Raw genomic sequence first — 22900 nt, forward strand, 5'->3', positions numbered from 1 at the left:
GGACCTGAAAAAGAATTTTTTTTTTTTTTTTTTGGCCTTGATTATCTTTTTAAGTCTCCTAAATTTAGATGTCATGCAAAATGTTTGATAGTGGTACTACAGTGGGGATCAAAATAAAACACACTTGGCTGGGCACAATGTCATTGTGCCTTGATGGCCCCTAAATTATTGGGTGGCATTTGCATTGAGCTGGTGGCTTAGTGGCAGGCAAGGGGCACACTGCATCCATGTGGCAGAACAGTTGAAAACTATGTTTTTGTGTCATTATCATTATTTTTTTAAACTAGTGGTAACAGGAGCAGCAGCAAATGAAGTTGAAAAGAAAAAAAAAAACTCGAAGTGATTAATCTACATGACTATGTTCTGCGTCTACTCAGTAATGAACAAAAATGAGAATAGCATCTTCAGCATGAGCCCTGAGCAAATCCATCAAGTAATGGCAAACGTAAGGAACTCATCTACTCAGTTCAGCATCACTCAGCAAAACAATACAATGAAGAGTAACAAAATTCCTAGAAGAGAGAAAAGAACACAGAAAAGACTTGTCAGCTGACATTGTCCCCACTGCAGCAAGAGTCAGCAGTAGCCTTTAAATTATCTTTCTCATCCAAACACACAACCTCCTCTTAGCTACAGTAGTCCCTGCCAAACCATAAAGCAAAGTATACAAACTTCATGATTTGATAGAGCATTAGGGTAATCTAGTAGTTAAATAGGCTAGAAGCAGTTACTTACCCAGGGATTCATCTACACCATTCCCAGATGAAATCTCAGGTAATTTTAATTGGCTTCTTCTCAGGGCCTTCATGAGATCTTGTCTTTAGTGGAACATTTGATAATAACATTAATATTAATTTTACAAGTTCCTTTTTGTGATGACTGATTCCTATCACAAATGTTGCTCTCTGGTAGCTTCTGAGAGAGCCTTTTGCAAATTAAATATTTCCTTTTTCCTTTAGCACAAATCTGCTCTCAATTTCTCGATATCCTTAATATAGTCACACGAATATGAACAAGTTTTTAGCCTTTTTGTGCCAGTCATCTCCTGATTGTTGCTGCATGGGCTCAGCATTCTCATTGTGTATCTTCTTTGATGCGCCTAGGCTGTTAGCCATCTTGCGAACACACAACTGGATATTTTTCCCGCTACTAAGTTTAAAGAAGACTAATTTCTGGGGGAGACCACAAGAATCCTAATAATAAAAAGAGAAGGTAAGCACTCACATGGCCTAAAATTTATGTTTACAAATAAGGGAAAAGAACAACACCATTCAGTATTTTCCATCATAGTGCAACACAAGGCAACATAAAAGGAAAGAAAGGTAATTCAAGATGACCAACTATTGAAACAGCTGTAATCAATGAACATACGATAGCAAAGGTAAACAACACCATCACATGCATCAGCGATTTAAACATTTATCTTGAGACTTGACGTAATTTCTACCTATGCATATATTTGGAGACTTGAAATGTTAGTAATTTTGGAGTAAAGTTGAAGCAGATATTGAGCAACAGAGTTTTTGCCAACCAAGGAGTGACATCGGAAATACAACTTGTTAACTTCAAAGCAGCACATCTAATTAGTTATGCAATGGAAGTGAACATAAGAGAGACCCACTATCATTCTTCTACTTGGATGGGTTATGCACACCCAAATCAATCTTTTAGTTAAGACAAGTATAGTGTGACGAAGCACAATTTGATTGTTACTATCCAACAAACAAGGATATTCATGCCAAGTAAACTATTATAAGAAAAGTAGCTTCAAACAAAACAGTATGTTCCCAAACTATCTAACCCCTAACGTGCCGAGGTGTCTTTCAGCATTCCTTGCTAGCTTCTATGAGACAAGAATTGCTACCTACCTACCCAGGCTGCTCCAGGCTTTCTTTGGTTCACAACATAGAGGATAGTGGTATCTGAGCCCAATTAATGTCAGGTGGTTTTTAAGTTCTCTCTCAGTGACTGTAAGGGGCATTGAGGGAGTCTTAGTTCCCAAACGTAAAACTTGTTCCCCTAGAATAGCATTGGGGAAAAGCTGCTCAAGAAATGGCTATAGCGATAAAGCTTGAACTAAGTTCGCCTAACCAGTGATGCAAGGGTTCATTCGATGTCTAGTTATTCTTGACTTTTATTTCACTATGCAACATTGGGCACCTTGGTATTTTTTTTGGATACTGCAACTGAGCCATCACACTGATGACAACAGCAGAATAGTGAGGCCACCTAACTTGTTGATGAAGTGAGGCTGTTCCTTGAATTAAGAAGCCATCCTGCTTGGGGAAGTTAGGCACCACAAATAGCCCACAGCTAAGAGACCTGAATCAGTGTCAACGCCCTCCCACAAATCTATTAGAGGAGAAAAGTCCGTAGCCAGCGAGGGCTGTTCTTGTCCTAGAACAATAAGGTCCCCCCACAGAGAGAAGGGACTGGCTGAGCAGGCTTTTCAGATATTTAAACAAGCTTCCAGTTATGCCGCAAAGGAGGCAAGATATTGAGTCTAGTAATGGCTTCAAAGGTGCCTTTCCGCTGAGACAGTGATAGAACAATACTTGTGTCACTCAGCTGATTTCCAAGAGGGATTCCAGCCTCCCATTGAACTGTGACACAAAAGTCAAGCAAATGCTTCTTCCAATTTCACTGTCTGTATACACCTTTACGCACTGAACTAGTCTAGCAAGTCTTATTGCAATTATATTTATTTTCATTTATCTACTACTCTCCTCTCATAGCATGCAATGTCCATCATTTCCATTTTTATATTAGTAGATTCTAATTACAAGGTTCTTGCTTCACACCATGAAACATCCGCATGCACACATCTAGTTCAGTAATGTTGATCTCACAGCTATCACTTACCAGTAAAGATGTCTACGATTGAAACAATAAATCAATACATTTTGTTAATATACATTATACTGCTTATCATGGTTTGAAATCTCATACCATGTCAGGCAAGACGGTTGAAACGTATCATTCGTAAATCACAAATCACTGAGACTCAATACCATTTTGCATCAAGGTTCAAAATCTTAAGTTGTGTCATAGTTTCGGTGTTTTACCGAAAACATATGTTCTAGTATTGTGTCAACGCTATGATATATGGTGCCGGTGATAGATTAGAAGTTAAAGGATGAAAAAGATGAAGTAAAGGAAAGAGACATTGTTCATGCTAAGTGGTATCGAGTCTCAATAATATACAAGAAAGATATGTTTCAACCATTTCAATCGGCATGGTACAAAATTTAAAATCATGTTCGGCATAAACTCCTTCCTATGCTTCATCTCCTTCTTCAACTTCAATGCATTGAAGCCTCAGCACAATAGTAAAACAAGATCATTCCCGTGAAAGATCGAAAGTTCAGCATAACTCAAGATTTGAAACCTTGCCACTTCCTACTCTTTGACCAATTTTAAATGAACTATATTTTTTTGTACATGAAGAAAAGGAATGATGTGTTGGGGGAAGTGAATAATTAGCTGATACCTTTCAGCAATGACATGACAATATGGTACTTTTTGACACCCCAAGCCATTAACTCGAAATTGAGACATAGGATAGCATATGAGCAATAAGTGTACCTTGATTAGAATCAAATTATCAGGTCATTAGTGACAAATCCTACAAGCATAGGTATGCTACAACCTTTAATCTCACATATGTTTAAGATAGGAGTATATCTATGAGTGGAGAGGCGATTCCACTAATCGATAAAAACTAATGAGGAAAGGATGTATAAATAGAGTGGCAATCCAACCCAATGGGTTAATCATTTTGGATTGATGACCCTAGTATAAGAACAGTTCGTTGCTCATCGCTAATGAGCCCAAGTGATCGGTTCTCCTCCTGTTCCTGTGTGTTGGTCGTGTATACCGAATGGATGGGAATACTATAGTGTCTTCTTCCCTAACTTACTGTGCCTGCACCCACACCTCAACTCCCATCACAATCCGCACATTCAACTAGATCATAAATTTTCTTTATACAAATTAAAACGTCGCCAAACAAAAACAAAGCCAGCTATTAGAAATTGAGAACAGGAAATGAATATATTAAATTCCAAAAAAACAATCAACAAACAACAAGGCCTTCATGGGACAAAAGAACGTAACGTAGTTTAGGTGGAAGTTCAAAACAGAGGCGAAGAAATGAAGGAAATCATGGTATCTAAATGATCTAGAATATAACAATGTGAAGGATCATTTCTTAAAAACAATCATTTGGAACAAACAATAAACTGTTGGGACCTTTGTGCCCGCTAGGGGTGAATAGCGGTTCGTCGCGAGCTTGCGTCGTTTGCTTCGTCTTGATGATTTGCAGCGGAATACAACTCGAAGACAAACTATACAATGCTAACAAGTAGGATTTACTTGATATCCACCTCAAGAAGAGGTGACTAATCCAAGGATCCACACACCGACTCACTCAGCCACTATGAAATACTCCTTTTCGATCGTAGCCGGAGGCGGAGAAGCCTCGTACAAACCCAAACACACAAATACAACTCACACAAGAAGAGAAATATAAAAATACAAGTGGAAACACACTCTTCTTGCTTACTTGCTGTGTTGTTGTTGCCTCTTCAATCTTAGAGATGCACTCCAAGAACCCTTAAGAACTGGCAAGAAACTCGGAGGAAATCGCTGGTGAAGATCGCAGAAAACCGCAGGAAGAAATCGCAAAGATCTGCGGAGAAAACGCTCCGCTAAGACTTTAAACAGTGCTCTCAATCGACCCAATCCATCCCCGATCGATTGCCATGTCAGCACCGCTCCATCGCAGCCGTCCATCACCCACATCCTGCCCAACGGTCGAACCCCAATCGATCGACCGATCGATTGGGAACATCTGAATCGATCGATGGATCGATTTAGAAGCATTCTGTGTTCTCGCGATCGCGCGAGAACTCCCCTGCCCAATCGATCGACCGATCAATTGGGAACATCTGAATCGATCGGTGGATCGATTCAGAAGCTTTTTGTGTTCTCGCGATCCCGTGAGAACTCCCCTGCCCAATCGATCGACCGATCGATTGGCAGCTTCCAATCGATCTCCCGATCGATTGGGAAAGCTTCTATGCTCGCGATTTCACATCCCAATCGATCGACGGATCGATTAGGCCTTCCCACAATCGCAGCACACTCTAATCGATCCATCGATCGATTGGACTCTGGTTCAATCGATCGCCCGATCGATTAACCAGCCTGGACTTAATTCAAACTCAAGTCCAAATTCCCAAACCCAACTCCCGGTCAACCGTGACCTGTTGGGTCTCCATGCCTAGCATTTGGCCACACTCGACCAACCTCGAACTAGCCTTCTAGCCTCCTCCATTAGCCTTACGTCCCTCGGATATCTCCCATCCTTCACGTCTTCCTTCGGCCTCATCCTAGTTGTCGGATTATACCACCACACTCGACCAACCTCGAACTAGCCTTCTAGCCTCCTCCATCAGCCTTGTGTCCCTCGGATATCTCCCCATCCTTCATGTCTTGCCTTCAGGAACTTCCTTCGGCCTCATCCTAGTTGTCGAGTTCTCCTTACCAAGTCACACTAGGACTTACCTTGTCAAGACCACATGCTTGGACTTACAACCTTTGCCAAGATCACACTTGGACTTTCCACTTGCCTAGCTCCTCACCAGGACTTTCTCCTTTGCCAAGATCACACTTGGACTTTCCCGTTGCCTGACTCCTCACCAGAACTTTCTCCTTTGCCAAGATCACACTTGGACTTTCCCAATTGTCTGGCTCCTCACCAGGACTTTCTCCTTTGCCAAGATCACACTTGGACTTTCCAATTGCCTGGTTCCTTACCAGGACTTTCTCCTGCCTAGCTTCACTAGGACTTTCCAATTTGCCTAACCTCCAGTTAGGACTTCCAGAGTCAAGTCTCATGTCAATCCTGACCTACTTGACTTGTATTCTCATCAACCTGGTCAACCCTTTGACCATCTCCACAACCGGACGATTGCCCTAGCAATCTCCATATATTGTCAAACATCAAAACTCAAATCCCGACTCAAGCTTGACTCAACTCAAGCTTGACTCAACTCAAGCTTAGTCAAACTGATCAAACTTGACCAAGGGAAATTGCCCCAACATAAACAACACTAGAATTAGCGTGCTAAATATTCAAGAGAAAAGTATAAGTACAATTACACGAAACTATTCTATTTACACACCTTGCACAATGTGTTCAAGGAAGGTGTATAGGTAGGTAAACCCACAAACTTGAAGATGCATAAGGTATCAACAACTCTAAGGTGATCAACAGGGTTGTAAAACATAAACCACGCAGGAGGTAATACATCTCATGTACTGTATTTTGGTAAATTTTGTTTAGGTTTAAGGCTATCTAGCTATGAGCATACAACAATTAGAAGATAGGCTGCAAGCTAGTAAGAAAACAAGGCATACCTTGTAAATCATAATACAAGCTATGGCCCACTAGGATAGTTCCATGTGATAAAAGTTTCTTCAAAGATTTTTGTATGAAGGATCATTACAACAATAACAACAAAAACAACCAAGCCTTGTCCCACTAGATGAGATCGGCTATATGGATCCTTTTACGCCATTGAACTCTATCTCCTACTATATCATCATCTATACTTAAATAAATTTTATCTTGTTCTATTATTGCTAACCAAGTCTTTTTTGGTTTCCTCTTTCTTGTTTAATATGCGTGTTTGTCATAGTTTCACATCGCCTAACTGGAGCATTTATTGATCGTCTAAGTGCATGCTCGTACCATCTTAAACGTGTCTCTCGGAGTTTTTCCTCAATAGATGCAACTCCGACTTTCTATGTAATGCTCTTATTTCTTATTCTGTCCATTCTCGTATGTCCACACATCCACCTTAACATCCTCACTACAGCTCTCATCTTTTGCTCATGTGCTAAAGTCATAGCACAACATTCAGCTCCATATAACATAGCAGGTCCAACTGTAATTTTTAGAATTTTTTTTTAAATTTTAGAGGTACTTTACGATCACATAAAACACCAGACGCTCTCCTCCATTTCAATCATCCTGCTTGTATTTTATGTAAGACATCTCTCTCAATCCCTCCATCATTTTACAAAAATGGTCCTAAATATCTAAAGTTCTCAGTTTCAGACAACTCGTCATCTCTTATCTTAATAATTGTCTCATTACATTTAACGTTACTAAACTTAAATTTCATATATTCTATCTTTATTCTACTAAGCCTAAAACATTTCCCTTCAGTGTTTCCCGTCAAGATTTTAGTTTAGCATTTATTCTTTCACGTAATTCAGCTACCAAAACAATATCATCTGTAAACAACATGGACAATACTATGTTTTGAATGTGTGCAGTGAGTTCATCCATAATTAGTATAAAAAAAAATAGGGACTTAGAATTGATCCTTGATGTAATCCTATCTTTATTGGAAATATTTCAGTGACTCCGCTTGAAGTTTTAATTCTAGTCGTTATATCCTCGTGCATATCCTTAATTAGTTCAATCTACGTTACGCTAACATCTTTTTTTCTAGAATTCTCTATATAATTTCTCTTGAGACTCTATTATAATCTTTTTCTGAGTCAATAAATATCATATGTAGATCTTGTTTTTGCTCCTGATAACTAAAATATTTATCCTTTATTGATCAGACATTTTTTATTTTTAATATCATGTTAATAATTTTGTAAGTCATTTAATATCTTGTTTCCTAGGCACTTCCATATTTCTATCGGAATATCATTTGGTCCAACGTCTTTTCCATTGTGCATCCCATTTAAAGCTTGCTCTACTTCTGAAATTTGAATTCTATTATAAAAATTTAAATTTCAATGCTCATTTGACCTACTTAAATTACCTAAGTTAAGTTGGTCACCTAAACCTTCATTAAAATGTTGATAAAAATACCTCTCCCACCACTCTTTTATTTCTCCAGCGTTTACTAGTACCCTATTACATTCATCTTTAATACATTTTATTTGGATAAAATTTCTTGTCTTCTTTTCTCTCACTTTAACTATTCTATGAATATATCTTTCCCCTTCTTTTATATCCAATTTTTGATATAATCATTCAAAAAGATCATTAACTACATAAAAATAATGCAATACTGCATATGTAAGAGGAGAATGAATTACCTGTATATCGGCTAAGGACAAAGTTCCTCCTTCCAAGTCCTATGAAGATAATGTTGGTTCTGTAATCAGCAACAGCCTTCATGGGATTTACAAGCTGATCAAGTTTAACCTGAAGGTAAACAATTAAATGTAAGCATCAGTTAATGGTATAAAAACACAATCTAATAATCCAGGCATCTACTGGCATTTGTTTCTCTGTGTTCAGGCATATATGTTCATTATAATCAGCTAATGTGTGTGTATTAGAGAATGATTTCATATCAAATAATTTGACATCCAAGTCGAGAAAAAGAAAAAAGAGGTACAACATGAGGATCAAAATTGTCTTACAAATTCGGTAAGCTAGAAAACTGAAAATTCTCAATTTTGAGCATTCCCTATCTCAACTGCAGTAAGTTTAATACAATTTCTAAAGTCAAACACAGAAAACCATATTATGTATTCCATATCAATGTTAGGACATAGCAATACTGCATTCTTAGTACTAGGATTTTTTTCAGTCACAAATCTCAAAATGTCTGTTTACAGTAATTAAAAGTTATCAGCATTTATATTCCTAAAGATTATGTGAAGAAAAAACATTAAAAAAACTATAACCAAGTTACAGTCAAATCAGTACATATATAGAAGACATAAATGTTAGGACCAAAAGTAGCTAGAGGGGGGGGGTGAATAGCTCGTCGCGTTTGCTCGTTGCTCGGCGTTGCTTGTTTCTTCAAAGATGTGCAGCGGAAATACAAAGAAACAATCACACAACTCTAACACGGTTGGTTTACTTGGTATCCACCTCACAAGAGGTGACTAATCCAAGGATCCACACCAACACACACACCCTTCACTAAGTAAAACTCTCCTTTATGGTAACTACCAAGGGCGGAGAAGCCCTACAAGACTCAACACAAGAAGAGAGGGAAAGGATACAAGAAATACAAGCTTACAAGCTTACAATGAGTACAAACCCTAATCCTAGCTTCTCTTCTTGGCTTTGATCCGCCTCTTGACTTGGAAACCTTCCAAGATCCTTCAAGAACTGGCGATCTGAGCTTTGTGAGTGTTGTGGAGAAGCTGGCGAGAGATCTGAGATGAATCTGCGAAGAGATGCCGAAGGAATCGTGCGCCTGCGGCCTTTATCGACGCCAACGGTCGGATCCCGATCGATTCGAATGTTCCCAATCGATCGGGGAGGCTTTGGATCGATCCACGGATCGATCCAGAGCGCCTCTGTGCTCTGGAAAAACGCCTGGATCGATCCACGGATCGATCCAGCGCTTATCGCGCGAAGCAACAGCGTCCCAATCGATTCACTGATCGATTTGGACATCTGGATCGATCCACGGATCGATCCAGGCTTTTGCCGGGAAAGGCTGGATCGATCCATCGATCGATCCGATGATTTTGCCCAAAACCAAGTCCCAAGCCTCTCAAACCAACATTCGGTCAACCTCGACTGTTGGTACATCATGCCTAGCATGGTCACCCTTGACTGCTGGGACTTCCCACCAGTGTCCGGTCAATCCCTTGACCCACTTGGACTTTCTATTCATGCCAAGTATCGGTCACTCCCTCGACCTACTGGACTTCCACTGATGTCCGGTGATCAACCTTTGACCTATCTCAGATTTCCTCGTGCAGTATCCAATCAATCCTTTGACTGCTTGGACTTCCCAACACCGGATGTCCGATCATCCTCGATCCATCTGGATTTTCCCTGCTCGGCTTCACTCACGGGACTTTCACCCAGCTTCACTCACTAGGGCTTTCACCGGCTCACTCAGGACTTTCACCGGCTTCACTCACCGGGACTTTCACCCAGCTTCACTCACTGGGACTTTCCTTACGGCTTCACTCACCAGACTTCCATTCTACCTAACATCCCGTTAGGACTTCCCGATCAGTATCCGGTCAACCTTGACCTACTTGACTCTTCTTCAATCAATTTCTTATCACAAACATCTAAACTCAAACCAAGACTCAACTGGTCAACCAGGTCAACCGAGGTTGCACAACCCCTTTTTGATGTTTGACGATACCACAATAACACTTACAATACCACATGTAAGTTAATCCTATAAGCCTCATGAAAGGTAATGAAACGATAAATTAAGCTCTTCATTCTCCCCAAAGAGGGCACCCTCCAGGTAATGAAAGCCTAACTTACACCCAATCACAGGTCCTTTTATTCTCCCCATGGCACACATCAACCCATCTTTGGGCGCACATCAACCCATGATTTTGGGTACACATCAACAAATCCATTTGTTGACGATTCTCCCCAAGAGTTGCTCAACGTTGTTCACAACATCGCTCGTTGTGATCAACACGATAATGAAGGTCCCATACCCTTCATTTATCCTTAACTTCTCCCTCAATGTGACAAATACCCAACCTCGAGCATTTTCTAACCACTTGAAATAATGAGGATATCCACTCCCATTTCAAGTTCGAAAGCTCATACGTGAGCATTTTCTTTAAAGAAAGTTAACCACCTTCCAAGGTTATGAAAAATAAATTTTTCATGTCTTTAAAGAGTCCCTCCCCTAAAGACATGGTGGTAACTTCTGTCATTGCACCAACAATGACTTGGAATCCCTAAACCTTTAGAAACCCAAATTTAGAAGTTTTGAGGTTCAATACTCAAAATTTGAAACAAACCTCAACCTAAACTTCAATGAAGCCTTCCTTAACCAATCCATCCTTGTTTTCACACGAAAACACCCTTTGTATGTATACAAATGTATTTTGGGGGTTTGGAATGGTTACCTAGACTCAAAGAGGTTCAAAGATGCTGAAATCAGGCCTTTCACCAAAATCAGCAACTTGGATCGATTAGAGTTGGGTTCCAATCGATTGAACCTTTCCGAATCGATCCACCGATCGATTCAGACTACCTGATCGATCGGTGATCGATCCAGAGCACCTCTATCGGGAGACTTGCCTTCCGAATCGATCCACGGATCGATTCGAGCACTCCCAATCGATTCATGGATTGATCGAAGCTCGATAGTTGCTGAAATTCCATTTCATCAACTTGAAACCCCTAGAAAATTCTACAAAAATCCAAAAATCATAAAATTTCGTGTAGACATTATTTAGGGCATACTTAATCATGGAAAATAGTTTTCTATGAAAATACATCATATTTTCAAAGATTGACACAAGCTTGAAAACTTGCTAAAACTTTAGCGTTTTCTTCAAGTTTGTGTCTAACTATTCAATGGTGATTACTATCAAAAGATAGCCTTCACCATGGTTTTCGAAAAGCATCTTTAAAACATTTTCAAAACCAATATCCCATCATGTTCCTTGGGCATAATGCACATGACTTGTACATTAACTTTCCCAATGATGGGAAAACACATAACTATGTGTTTTGATGAACCTAAAACTCAAAAGAATGCACTAAATCAACATCTTGAGTTTTGTTCATCATCCTAACATCTCACTTGTCTCTAATGTGCACTAAAGCGCATACAAGTCACCTTATAGTGTTTGTGAGATGTAGAGTTTGGTTTTGCCCTAATCTAGGGATCATGCATATCTATCTAGGCATTTTAGAGATATTAGACATCCACCTAGGATGTCACTTGTTAATAAGTGTTGTTAAATGCCATTTGTCCTTAATTACAAGGAATTAAACTAATGCATGATAATGTTATGGCATACATCAAAATAAAATAACTTTCAAAAGAAAGATTCCTATAACTACATGATGTATGAATGTCATGACATGGTATTTTTGGATTTTGCATAATAAAACATGAATGCAAAAATAGACATGATGTCATGGCATATGATAGGCAAACAATCATGGCAAGATTTAGCATAAATAAAATATACCTAGATTAACTATCTAAGTATCCTTAAAATCTTAGCTAAACTTACAACTTAAACCTAGATTGCCCTAAAGTGCTTCATGAAAATGCCAAAGCCTAAATTGGCATTTCTAATTCCCTTGATTAATGCATGCCAATTGAAAATAAGCATATCCTCAAATGTTGGCATATTTCATTTTTCCACAAGAGTAGCACCTTTAAATTAAGACCCGGATCGCCTTAAATTTCCTAAGAACATGCCAAAATCCCAACTTGGTAGTTCTTATGAATTTCCCAATATGTGTCATTTAAGATTAAAATCAATTCTTCCACCATTAGGCACATTTTACTCTTTCAAGGAGTAAATAATAATTCCATTTCATTTTCAAAGGTTAACAAAACTCCTTGAGTGTCAATTTCCTCAAAGTTGGGTTAACTACCCTTCAATCGGAGTTGACACTCTAACCCATTTATGGGGTAGAAAAGCCTTCTAGGAACCCAACACCTATTGGTGCTCCTTGGATGCTCTAGGTACTCACTAGGGGTAACTTCCCTAGATACCTTCCTAGTGACCTTGTTGGGCTTCTTAGAAGCCTTGGTCACATTCTCTAGGTCAACTCTAGGGATAGCCTCCCTTGTGACTTTGTTAGTAACTTTCTTAGACTTCTTAGAAGTCTTAGTCACTTTGGTTGCAAAGATACTTCTAGGGATATCTTCCCTTGTATCTTTGACTTGACCTCTAGACTTAGGGTTTGTTCCATAGCTATATGGAACCCTATGATACGAGGGCACATCCTTCTTAGCCTTTGATTTGTATCCCAAACCCCTATGGCCATTAGATGACCTTTGTGCTCCTAAACCTAAGCTCTGCTCATTTTGCCCTTTTAGGATATTTTCCATCCTTTTTAAAGTCTTCTCCATCTTATCAAGTCTTGACCTCAAGACTTGATTTTCTATCATTAAATCCTTAGGTTTTGGTCCATGAGCATTTTTGTTCTTGGGCATGTATCTATTATCCTTAGTGTTCCCGCCCAAGTGTCTATCTACCTTCCTAGCCTTAGGTTGGGTAGTTTTGGCATGTAGGGCCACATGCTTTTCCTTAAAGCCCTCATGCTTTCTATTCTTATGGTAAATTGCATTAAAATGATAAAAATTAGAACTAGCATGCTTTTTATCATGATGTAAAGGGGTAGGCTCAATAAAAGTTACCTTCCTTTTTACCTTAGAAGCTCCCCCTTGACTTGAGCTCCCTCCTTGAGCCTTGACCATCTTCTTCCCCTTAGGGCATTGACTCCGGTAATGCCCCTTTTGATTGCAAGAGAAGCACACAATGTGCTCCTTGCTCTTCTTTGTTCCGGGAATGGTCTCCTTTGGCTTCTCCTTGCCCTTTGGTGCCACTTGACCCTTCTTCTTGGCCAAGTTTGGACACTTGCTCTTGTAGTGCCCATGTTCCCTACATTCAAAACATATAATATGATTTTTATTATTAATTGAACTATTTTTACCTTCTTGTGTAGGGATGGCACTTGCTCCTCCATTTGATATTTCTTGAATGTTGGAGGTGGCACCATCTTCTTCTTCTTCACTTGACCCGGATGTAGAAGCTTCTCCTTCTTCTTGATCCGGTGTCACCAAGGATTGCTCCCCCTCAATCCTAGAGGTGGAGGCTTCATCATCTTGAATATGAAACAAGGAGTATACTCCCTCCTTGTTCCCTTCGGTGCATTCCCTTGAGGATGAAGCTTCTTGGATTTCCTCTTCTTCGAAGGTTGAGCATCTCTCAATCTCGGAATCCTCCTCTTGGTCTTGCTCCAAAGAGTCACCCTCTCTGGATTCTTCATGATCTTGTGCAGTGGAGGGGATCTCTTCATGAAGCTTGGCCAATTTGCTCCATAATTTCTTTGCATCTTCAAATTCTCGATGGTGCTTGGCAATAAATTGACCAAAAGCTTGGTCACTTTGTCATTGGCCTCGCACCTTTGGACTTGCTCTTGGCTCCACTTGCTCCTCTTGAGAACTTTGCCCTTTGAATTTCTTGGAGCCTTGAAGCCTTCCATTAGAGCAAACCATTGCTCTATCTCCATCATAAGAAAATTTTCGATTCTTGATTTCCAAGAATCGAAGCTTGTGGATGTGTACGGTGGAGCCACCCTTGTGTCAAATCCAAGTCCATCTTGGAATTGCATCTTGAAGTTGAGCTTGATAAAGTCTTGAACTTGAAGAATTTGCTCCAACTTCTTCACCCTCTAGCTTTTCTTGTTATGCTTGACCCTTCCGGCGATGATTCCGGTGAAGAGCGGCTTTGCTCTGATACCACTTGTTAGGACCAAAAGTAGCTAGAGGGGGGGGTGAATAGCTCGTCGCGTTTGCTCGTTGCTCGGCGTTGCTTGTTTCTTCAAAGATGTGCAGTGGAAATACAAAGAAACAATCACACAACTCTAACACGGTTGGTTTACTTGGTATCCACCTCACAAGAGGTGACTAATCCAAGGATCCACACCAACACACACACCCTTCACTAAGTAAAACTCTCCTTTATGGTAACTACCAAGGGCGGAGAAACCCTACAAGACTCAACACAAGAAGAGAGGGAAAGGATACAAGAAATACAAGCTTACAATGAGTACAAACCCTAACCCTAGCTTCTCTTCTTGGCTTTGATCCGCCTCTTGACTTGGAAACCTTCCAAGATCCTTCAAGAACTGGCGATCTGAGCTTTGTGAGTGCTGTGGAGAAGCTGGCGAGAGATCTGAGATGAATCTGCGAAGAGATGCCGAAGGAATCGTGCGCCTGCGGCCTTTATCGACGCCAACGGTCGGATCCCGATCGATTCGAATGTTCCCAATCGATCGGGGAGGCTTTGGATCGATCCACGAATCGATCCAGAGCGCCTCTGTGCTCACGCGCTGGATCGATCCACGGATCGATCCGGCGCTTATCGCGGCAGCAGCGTCCCAATCGATTCACCGATCGATTTGGACATCCGGATCGATCCACCGATCGATCCGAGGTTCTGCCAGGCACGGATCGATCCAGCGATCGATCTAGCTCTCCTTTGCCCAAAACCAAGTCCAAGCCTCTCGAACCAACATTCGGTCAACCTTGACTGTTGGTACATCATGCCTAGCATCTTGTCACTCCTTCGACTGCTAGACTTCCCACCAGTGTCCGGTCAATCCTTTGACCCACTTGGACTTTTCTATTCATGCCAGTATCCGGTCACCCTTGACCTACTTGGACTTCCAGGATGTCCGGTCATCCTTGATCAATTCCTCGTGCCAAGTATCCGATCGATCCTTTGACCTACTTGGACTTCCCAACACCAGATGTCCGATCATCCTTGATCCATCTGGATTTTCCCTTGCCTGGCTTCACTCACCAGGACTTTCACCTAGCTTCACTCACTAGGGCTTTCACCTGGCTTCACTCACCAGGACTTTCACCTGGCTTCACTCACCAGGACTTCCATTCTACCTAACATCCCAGTTAGGACTTCCCAGTCAAGTATCCGGTCAACCTTGACCTACTTGACTCTTCTTCAATCAATTTCTTATTGTCAAACATCTAAACTCAAACCAAGACTCAGCTTGGTCAACCAGGTCAACCTTGACCTGAGGGATGTTGCACCAACAATAAATTCATGGATGATTCCAGCTCAACACTTGACAAAGTTGCAAGATTTTCATTAGAACAATCAAACAGATTGGTTACAAATTCATTCCACTATGCAAACTAAGAAATCCGAGAGAAGGCGTCATCTTCAAAAGGTTTTCAAAGCCAATCTCTCACCTTTAGCAACGTTAGAATTGAGGGAACATGATAAAGTGTGAAAGTCATCTACTCCTCTTAGTCCCAATGATTAAGTGAGACTCTCTTGCACATGATTAAGTGACAAAGAGGTATCCCCCTAAGCACCAAGACATTTTGGTTTGAATTGGGCTCGCTTGGTCTCACACATGAGATTGAGGAAGTATAAACGTTGCCTACTTCCTTAGTGCCACATGTTTGAGACCTCATAGGCATTATTAGTGCTAAAGGGGAACCCACCTTGGGGCCTTACATTTTGAGTTTGATTAGGCTTGTTTGAATTTGTCATGATTTCAGAGTCAGACTCATACCTCAAAGTCATGATAGCATAAGGGAGCATGGTGAAATAAGAATGCTCAATGGCCATCGTACCACATGGACAATTATAGTGAACCATGATATCTATATATTAAGAAGGTGCCCCTTCCAAATGAATAGCCATTTTGAGATGGAATATCCTTCCAACTTTTCAAAACAAACAAATCAACAAATATAATAGACTTTGAGAAGATAAGCCAATGGGTTTGTGAGCACTTCTGAAATTAAACTACCAATCATGATCACATAACTACAAGCAAACATCTACTTCAGTCTTTCAGATATGAATATGAGAGACTAAAAAGGCGGAGAGGCTAGAAACTTTGTGATACAATTATAAGATTCAGCTATAAGATTAATTACATATCATTGAATTATAAATCTTAATAATTAGTGTAGAGATGCTTTGAGAATTTAAAAGAACCCTTGAAATTGTAGTAGGAACCAGGAATTTGCTGGAAGGAAGATAGTGAAAGAGCCAAAATATGACCTCAACCAGATAGCCTAATGATTGCAAAGGATCAATGTTGACACGTCCACCAAGAGAAAATTACATGGTTTGTTCTTGATATTTCTGGATTTAAAAGGAAACAAGCTAAACAAGGAAATGTTAATAGATGAATTTTTGAGGAATATGCTTTCAAAGAAAAGCGGAGCAGAACAATGATTCTACAGAGTTTGGCAAGCATATAAGCATCAGATCATCCCAAAAGACACCAGTAAAACATCATTTATATTTGTTCCCTAGCACGAGTATGATCATCTAATGAAGCCTCTATAAAATGAATGTCTTTCACAATAAAACATCTATGGCACCATCCTTAGACTGGAATAATATATCCACTGAGAAAAGATACATTGTACAATAAAAAAATATCTCTATGAAGTTGCCTAGAAAATTTACTTTCAGCTAATTACTCAATCAATGGAATAATTTTTTAGTTTGCAATAGCACTTGCAAGATTTAAGAAGCAGATACCACTTGGAAGAAAATAAATTTGAATCTTTAGAACAAAGGTACTACTAATGATATAGACGCACAGTAAAATATTACATTGTTATCCAACATTAATGAACTCAACCAACACTTCATATATGGCAAGCCTTCTATCACTACACAGAAGTTCTCCAATCCAACTCATTTTCCGATAAACACATTAGTACATTACACAATTTGACCGTGATAACCAGATTCAGACAAGTGGATTAGGAGAGTAAATTACCAAGGACATAAGAGAGTGGACAAAAGGAAACTGTTATGTATAATATAGAGTTCTCAATATTTACCATAGCATTGTTGGTAGGAGATGAGCCAATTAGAAAAAATAAAAATCCAACCTAAAAACTCAACTTCCATTTAGGTCTGATGACTGAAGTATAACAGAACTTAACACATGGAACTAAACTATTTTGTGCAAAAGATGGTTGAATGGTGTATTTGGGTTAGTTTCTATAACTTGTATTTGAAAAAAGACAAGGCAAGAAAAAGGAAAAGAAATTAGGATAGAGGGATGCAGTTGGTTTAATTTTTCAGAAAATTCAGAAAAAAAAAATAACTTACAAGAATTGGATTTTCAGTGAAATTTCAGAAAGGAAAAGGTATGGTTTTATGAACTCCTTTTAGGAGAACAGGGTGGTGGACTTCTTTTAAATTCCACTGGAAGGACTTGTGTAGAATCTCCATAGAATGTTTACCATACGACTGCATTTATACTATTGTGCTACTATGGAGAGCTTGTTAGTTGCCACTACCTCAATCACTATCTTGTCAATAGTCATCATTATGATCATGCACATTTTGATCAACTCTAGTAGCAGCCCCAGTCATCACTTCTAGTCATTGTCTATGCAACCAACATACGCAATATGTATTATCACTCGCAACAAAAGGAAAAGATCCGTTGATGTGTTTACATTGGTAAGCATGCATCTCAATACATGTTAAAGCGATTGCATATACACACAAAGACCAACCGGGGCCACCACCGATGCACTGGATCGATCCCAGCAGAACCCACTGACGCTGCTTGATCAAAGGAGGCAAGGCTGAAGCATGATCCCAGGAACACTTGGAGGAATTAGGGATCTGGAACTCTAAAATAGAAAGATTGGATCCTCGAATGGGGAAGCATTAAATTAACACTCTGTTAGTCTGTTTATCTCGGAGGAAAAGAAGAAATGGCGATTTGAACACAGGCTCTAAACAGCCATTTTTAGGCTACGACCTCCTTATGGAGCATGGGGCTCGCCACTGTATGACCACTTTGGTTCCTCTTACGGAGGTAGCTCAAGATCTCAAAGTTGAACAGATTGCAATTCTCGTTAGTGTCGAAGACCTGCCACTAGATTTCTAGAGTTGTTTGTTCTTCGATTGGACTTGGTGCATTGTGCTAGATTCAGCAAGATGCCAATTGCATCGATGGCCTTGTTTGTTCTTCTTCAATTAAACTACATTTGACAACATTTTAGCGTTGATTGCCAGGCCTGGATGTTATATATGCTGAAGTAAATCCTATTTCGGATACTAATGGTTCATTTGTCTTGAACAATTAATATTTTCTATAAATAATTAGAGAAGGGAATTGAATTGTTCAAGTTGTGCAAATAGAATGGACCGGCTCATACATGCCTTTTGAGTAGGTCATGTTGTACAAGCACAACCTCAGCCAGGCCACTTTAAAGGGGTCAAATGGTTCAAATTGGGTGGCAAGCTAGCTAAGCTGATTGGACTAATTGTACGAGTTGAGGCAATTGGGTCAACCAATCAGTTGGACCATTGAGCTGACTATAGACTGTGCAACTATTGATCTAGCTAGTCAGATCTATCGAGTCAGTCAGCATTATAAAAAATCAGTTGGACCAATCTAATAAAGAAGAGTATTTTTAAATGTTAGACCTCTTTATTTACACGGTCTGACTTTTGAGCAGTTGGTACCAAAGATATGCTAATTACGTAGTGCACAAATTCTCCACTATGGAACGTCAAACAGTAAAATGTCCCTGACTAATTAAAGAGGTCATTTCTTGAAAGATATTTCGCATGTTGTCCAGGTAACTGTTTCCGTAGTAGGCACAGTTAAGGATCTAGAGTTCCACTTTAAGAAGAACAAACATGATTAAATCAATACCAAAAGCGATCTGACCTTGGACAAAACACTGTTTCAAGAATTCAACAGCACAAGAAGTCGACTAAATAGCAAAGCAAAGAGCATTTTGTGGGGTCAAATACCAATCAAATCCCAAAGCAATGGAGATGAAACTGGCATTCTACTAGAAAAATGTCAACTCTTCATTTAAGTCTGGAAATTCTTCAAAAAAAAAAAAAGAGAAGCTAGATAAGGAAAAGATCATGGAAGTAATTGAAATCCAGCAATGACATAGCAAAGGTTCAATATCCAGAATACAAAGGAACATGAACAACCTGAAGACTTACGATTGCATTTTCTATCCATCAGAAAGCTCAGTGAAGAAATCATCTTCTTGAACTTGTGATGGCTGCTGTGTGGTTGCAGAGATCAGGCCATGGACCAAGAATCACTATAGAATCAAGAATTGCATCGTCTTCATGCATGGTGAATGTGTGCATGATCCAGTGACTTGTGGGAATTGCTGACCAAATACACTCTGCTGCATCACATTTCCAGTCCTCTGACTACCATGAGCTCCTTGGTTACTTCTTCTCCCTTGTGTTTCTACTGAAAGTGGGAAAGCTACAAGATGCTGACGGACGGGGGTGCATCATTCCTCGGCCCTTCAAGAGACCGGTACAGATACAACTCATCCACCTCATCGCTATCAAGGTCCTCAGAACAGCTGTCAAAGTGCTCGGACCAGCTGTTAAGGTCTAGCCAATCTCCGATCACTTCCACCACCAAGTTAGGCATCCTCTGAGCCACCTCCTTGCAACCACTTAAAGATAGCTCGCATGAGGCCATCCACAAGAACCTCATGTTGTAGTACTGGTGGATGCCTGAGAGCAGGCCTGCATCACCAAAAGGGCAATTCCTAATCTCCAGCTTCTGCAGTCTGCGACAGCCTTCGAGCACGTACTTCAGGCTCAGATCAGTGTTTCCAGCAAACTCCACTGAGAGAGTTCTAACCAGTTTGCCATAGGTTGCGATGTATTCGAACACTTTGTCGGTCAGCAGGCCGGAGACAGTGAGATTAGTGAGCTTCTTGCAGTTCATGACAATGGCTCCAAAGCCTTCGTCCATAGACTCCCCAGTGACGTGATCGGGGCAGTGGACGTCGCTGATGCAGAGGCGGAATACGACCAGGTCCGGGCAGTTCTTGGACATGGTTACCAAGGCAGCATTCGTCATTCGCTGGCAGAAGAACAGGATCGATTGGAGCTTCCAGCATCCGTTTGAGATTGCCACAAGGCCAGCATCAGAGACGGAGTAGTCCGTGTAGTGAAACACTCTGAGCTCGTGGAGGTTCTTGCATGCCTTGGCCACCGTACGTAGTCCCTCGTCACCGATGGTATCAAGAACCTGAAGAATATGCAGAGTTCAATTTCAGAGAGCTAGATTTGGATTGAGCAATAAAGCACATTGGGCGGAAGAATGGGGGGAACACCCAGAAGGTGCGGAGGTTGTGGCATTCGAGCATCACAGGCTTGAGCAGTTCAGCGGTGATCACGGCGTAGCTTAAGTTGAGCGAGACAAGGTTGGCGCAGACGGGGAGGACGGCCAGGAGGTACTCCGGCGCCACCTCGCGGAACCCCGAAAGACAAATGAGCGACTTGGAAGCGAGAAAGGCTTGCTCGAGGTCAGCGGCGTTGAGATCTTCAGCGATGCCGGGCCAGAAGGAACCGGTGCCGAGGTGGGTCAGGTGCGGCGCCCGGATCATGAGGCGGCGGAGCTGGCCAAGAGAGACATTCTGGTTCACCCGCAGCCGCTGGAGGGAGGGCGAACGAGCGACCAGGGCCTCCAGGGCGGAGAAGTTCACTGGGCAAGTAACGCACTCGAACGAGAGCGACTCCAAAGAGGTAGTTGTCTTCGGGAACCTCGAGATCCAGTCGACGGGCGCCTTGTCCTCGTCCTCGTCCTCCACATCGTTCTCAATCAGATCCAAGACCCTCAGATTCCTGCAAGCAGATCGGGACAATCAATCGAAGGAATTCTGATCCAAATCGAGGAATTTTAGGGGTGGATGAGCGAAGTTAGATCTTGAAGTTTCGGATCAGCTCAAGGAGGGAATGGGTCAGAGAGGATAACTTGCAGAGCTCAGCGATGACGGCGAGACCAGGGGTGCCGAACCCATAGCAGCCGATGAGCGTGAGATCGACGAAGGAGGGGAAGGAGAAGGCGAGGAGCGCGAGGTCGGCGTCGGACACGGTCATCCGCTTGAGGCAGACGCGCTCAAGCCAGGGGGATGCGGTGGTCAAAGCAGTGAGCCAGGGGGAGAAGCGGGCGCCCCAGTTGCGCGGAAACGGGTGCAAGTCGGTGAAGCGAGGGCGCCCCTTGAGCACGAGGGCCCGGACGCCGCAGAACCTCCGTAGCGCACGCGCCGGAGACACAGCGTAGCAGTTGCCGACGAAGAGCTCGCGCCGGGTATGCGCCTCGGCGCGGTACCAGGACCGGCACACCAGCGACGCCGCGTTCCGGTCCCTCCGGCAGACCAGGAACTGAAGCACGTTCTCCAGAACGTCCTCCGGCAGCTGGTCCATGTAGGGCGGCGGCGACTGCGGCGGCGTGTCGGGTCGCCCTCCGTCACCATCACCATCCCCACCTCCACTCCCTCCGCTGGGCCCTTCCCCGCCCCTGCCTCCCTCGACAGCTTCAGGGGGCCAGCAGTTGGTCTCCTCCTCCTTATTTCCCTCCCTATCCCCAGCCTCCTCCACCCTCGCCATAGATCCGTCCGATTCCAGCCCCAAAACACTCAATTTCGCAGCAGCAACCGCCTCGAAGATTGTCTTTGGTGGGAAACTCTTTTGCTGTTGTGTTCAAGATAGAACATCCATCTTAAATAGGAAGATCAATGGAGGTGGCATTGAATCATTTTGTGGGTATCAGAGGTGGAGGAGCTTCTTGTTTCATTCTTGAATCTTGATTCTTGACCGTGAGGGTTTTGTTTTTGTTTTCTTTTTTTTTTTTTTTTTTTTTGTCAGCGAGAAAAGATTGATTCGATCCAACAGTTGTCAACCACAGGATCGATCGATTGCCCTGATGCTCACCAATGCTCATCGATGCCTTGCATAATCCTCACCGATGCTTTTGGCGCGCGACTTGAACATACATGTTTTGTGAACTTAACCGACAACAAAAAAAAAAAAAAAAAAAAAAAAAAAAAAAAAAAAAAAAAAAACACCTACAAGAATCAGAAGTAATATGCTGAGCCAAAACTTAAATATGACGATGGAAATAGAAATAGGGGTGCAAATGAGTCGAGCCGTTCGTGAGTCACTCGTGAGCGGCTTGGTCAAAGCTCGACTCGAGCTTGAATTTGACTGAGTTCGAGCTGACTCGTTTAACATTCGAGTTGAGCTCGAGCTTATTTAACACTGGCTCGAGGGCTCGTCCAGCCAGGTCAATTTAATATTTTAATAATTAAAATTATTATTACTTTTAATATAAAAAATAAGTTAAGGAGAAACTTGTGGCTAGAGCATATCATTTAGTGTAATTAAGGTTTATGGTTTGAATCCCCACTTGAATATATTTTTAATTTATTTTTCCAAGTCAGGCTCGAGCTTGACTTGAGCTCGATTGAGCTTGACTTGAGCTCGATTGAGCTCGAGCTCAAGTCAAGCCTCTGTAGTTTTCTCGAGTTCGAGCTCGGCTTGGCTCGATTACAGCCCTAGATAGAAAGACATTCAGTGAATGGTCTGA

At 41.5% G+C, this 22900-nt stretch overlaps 1 protein-coding gene across 2 annotated transcripts; it reads right to left on the reverse strand.

Moving 5' to 3' along the window:
- Positions 1–340: 340 nt before the first annotated feature.
- Positions 341–22096, reverse strand: LOC121975273 (F-box protein FBX14-like). Of its 2 annotated transcripts, none has more exons than XM_042526835.1 (6): positions 21287–22096; positions 20646–21156; positions 19501–20560; positions 8131–8239; positions 736–1193; positions 341–642 (listed from the first exon to the last, which is right to left on the reverse strand). In XM_042526835.1, exons 1-3 carry the CDS (start codon positions 21919–21921, stop codon positions 19778–19780), a joined length of 1929 nt encoding a protein of 642 aa, XP_042382769.1. In that variant the 5' UTR covers positions 21922–22096; the 3' UTR covers positions 341–642; positions 736–1193; positions 8131–8239; positions 19501–19777. The 2 variants fall into 2 exon arrangements, with proteins under 2 accessions (XP_042382769.1, XP_042382770.1); XM_042526836.1 differs by having other exon boundaries at positions 19489–20560.
- Between the last annotated feature and the right edge of the window lie 804 nt (positions 22097–22900).

The sequence above is a fragment of the Zingiber officinale genome, chromosome 4B (genome assembly GCF_018446385.1).
Source record: "Zingiber officinale cultivar Zhangliang chromosome 4B, Zo_v1.1, whole genome shotgun sequence".
Taxonomy (NCBI): domain Eukaryota; kingdom Viridiplantae; phylum Streptophyta; class Magnoliopsida; order Zingiberales; family Zingiberaceae; genus Zingiber; species Zingiber officinale.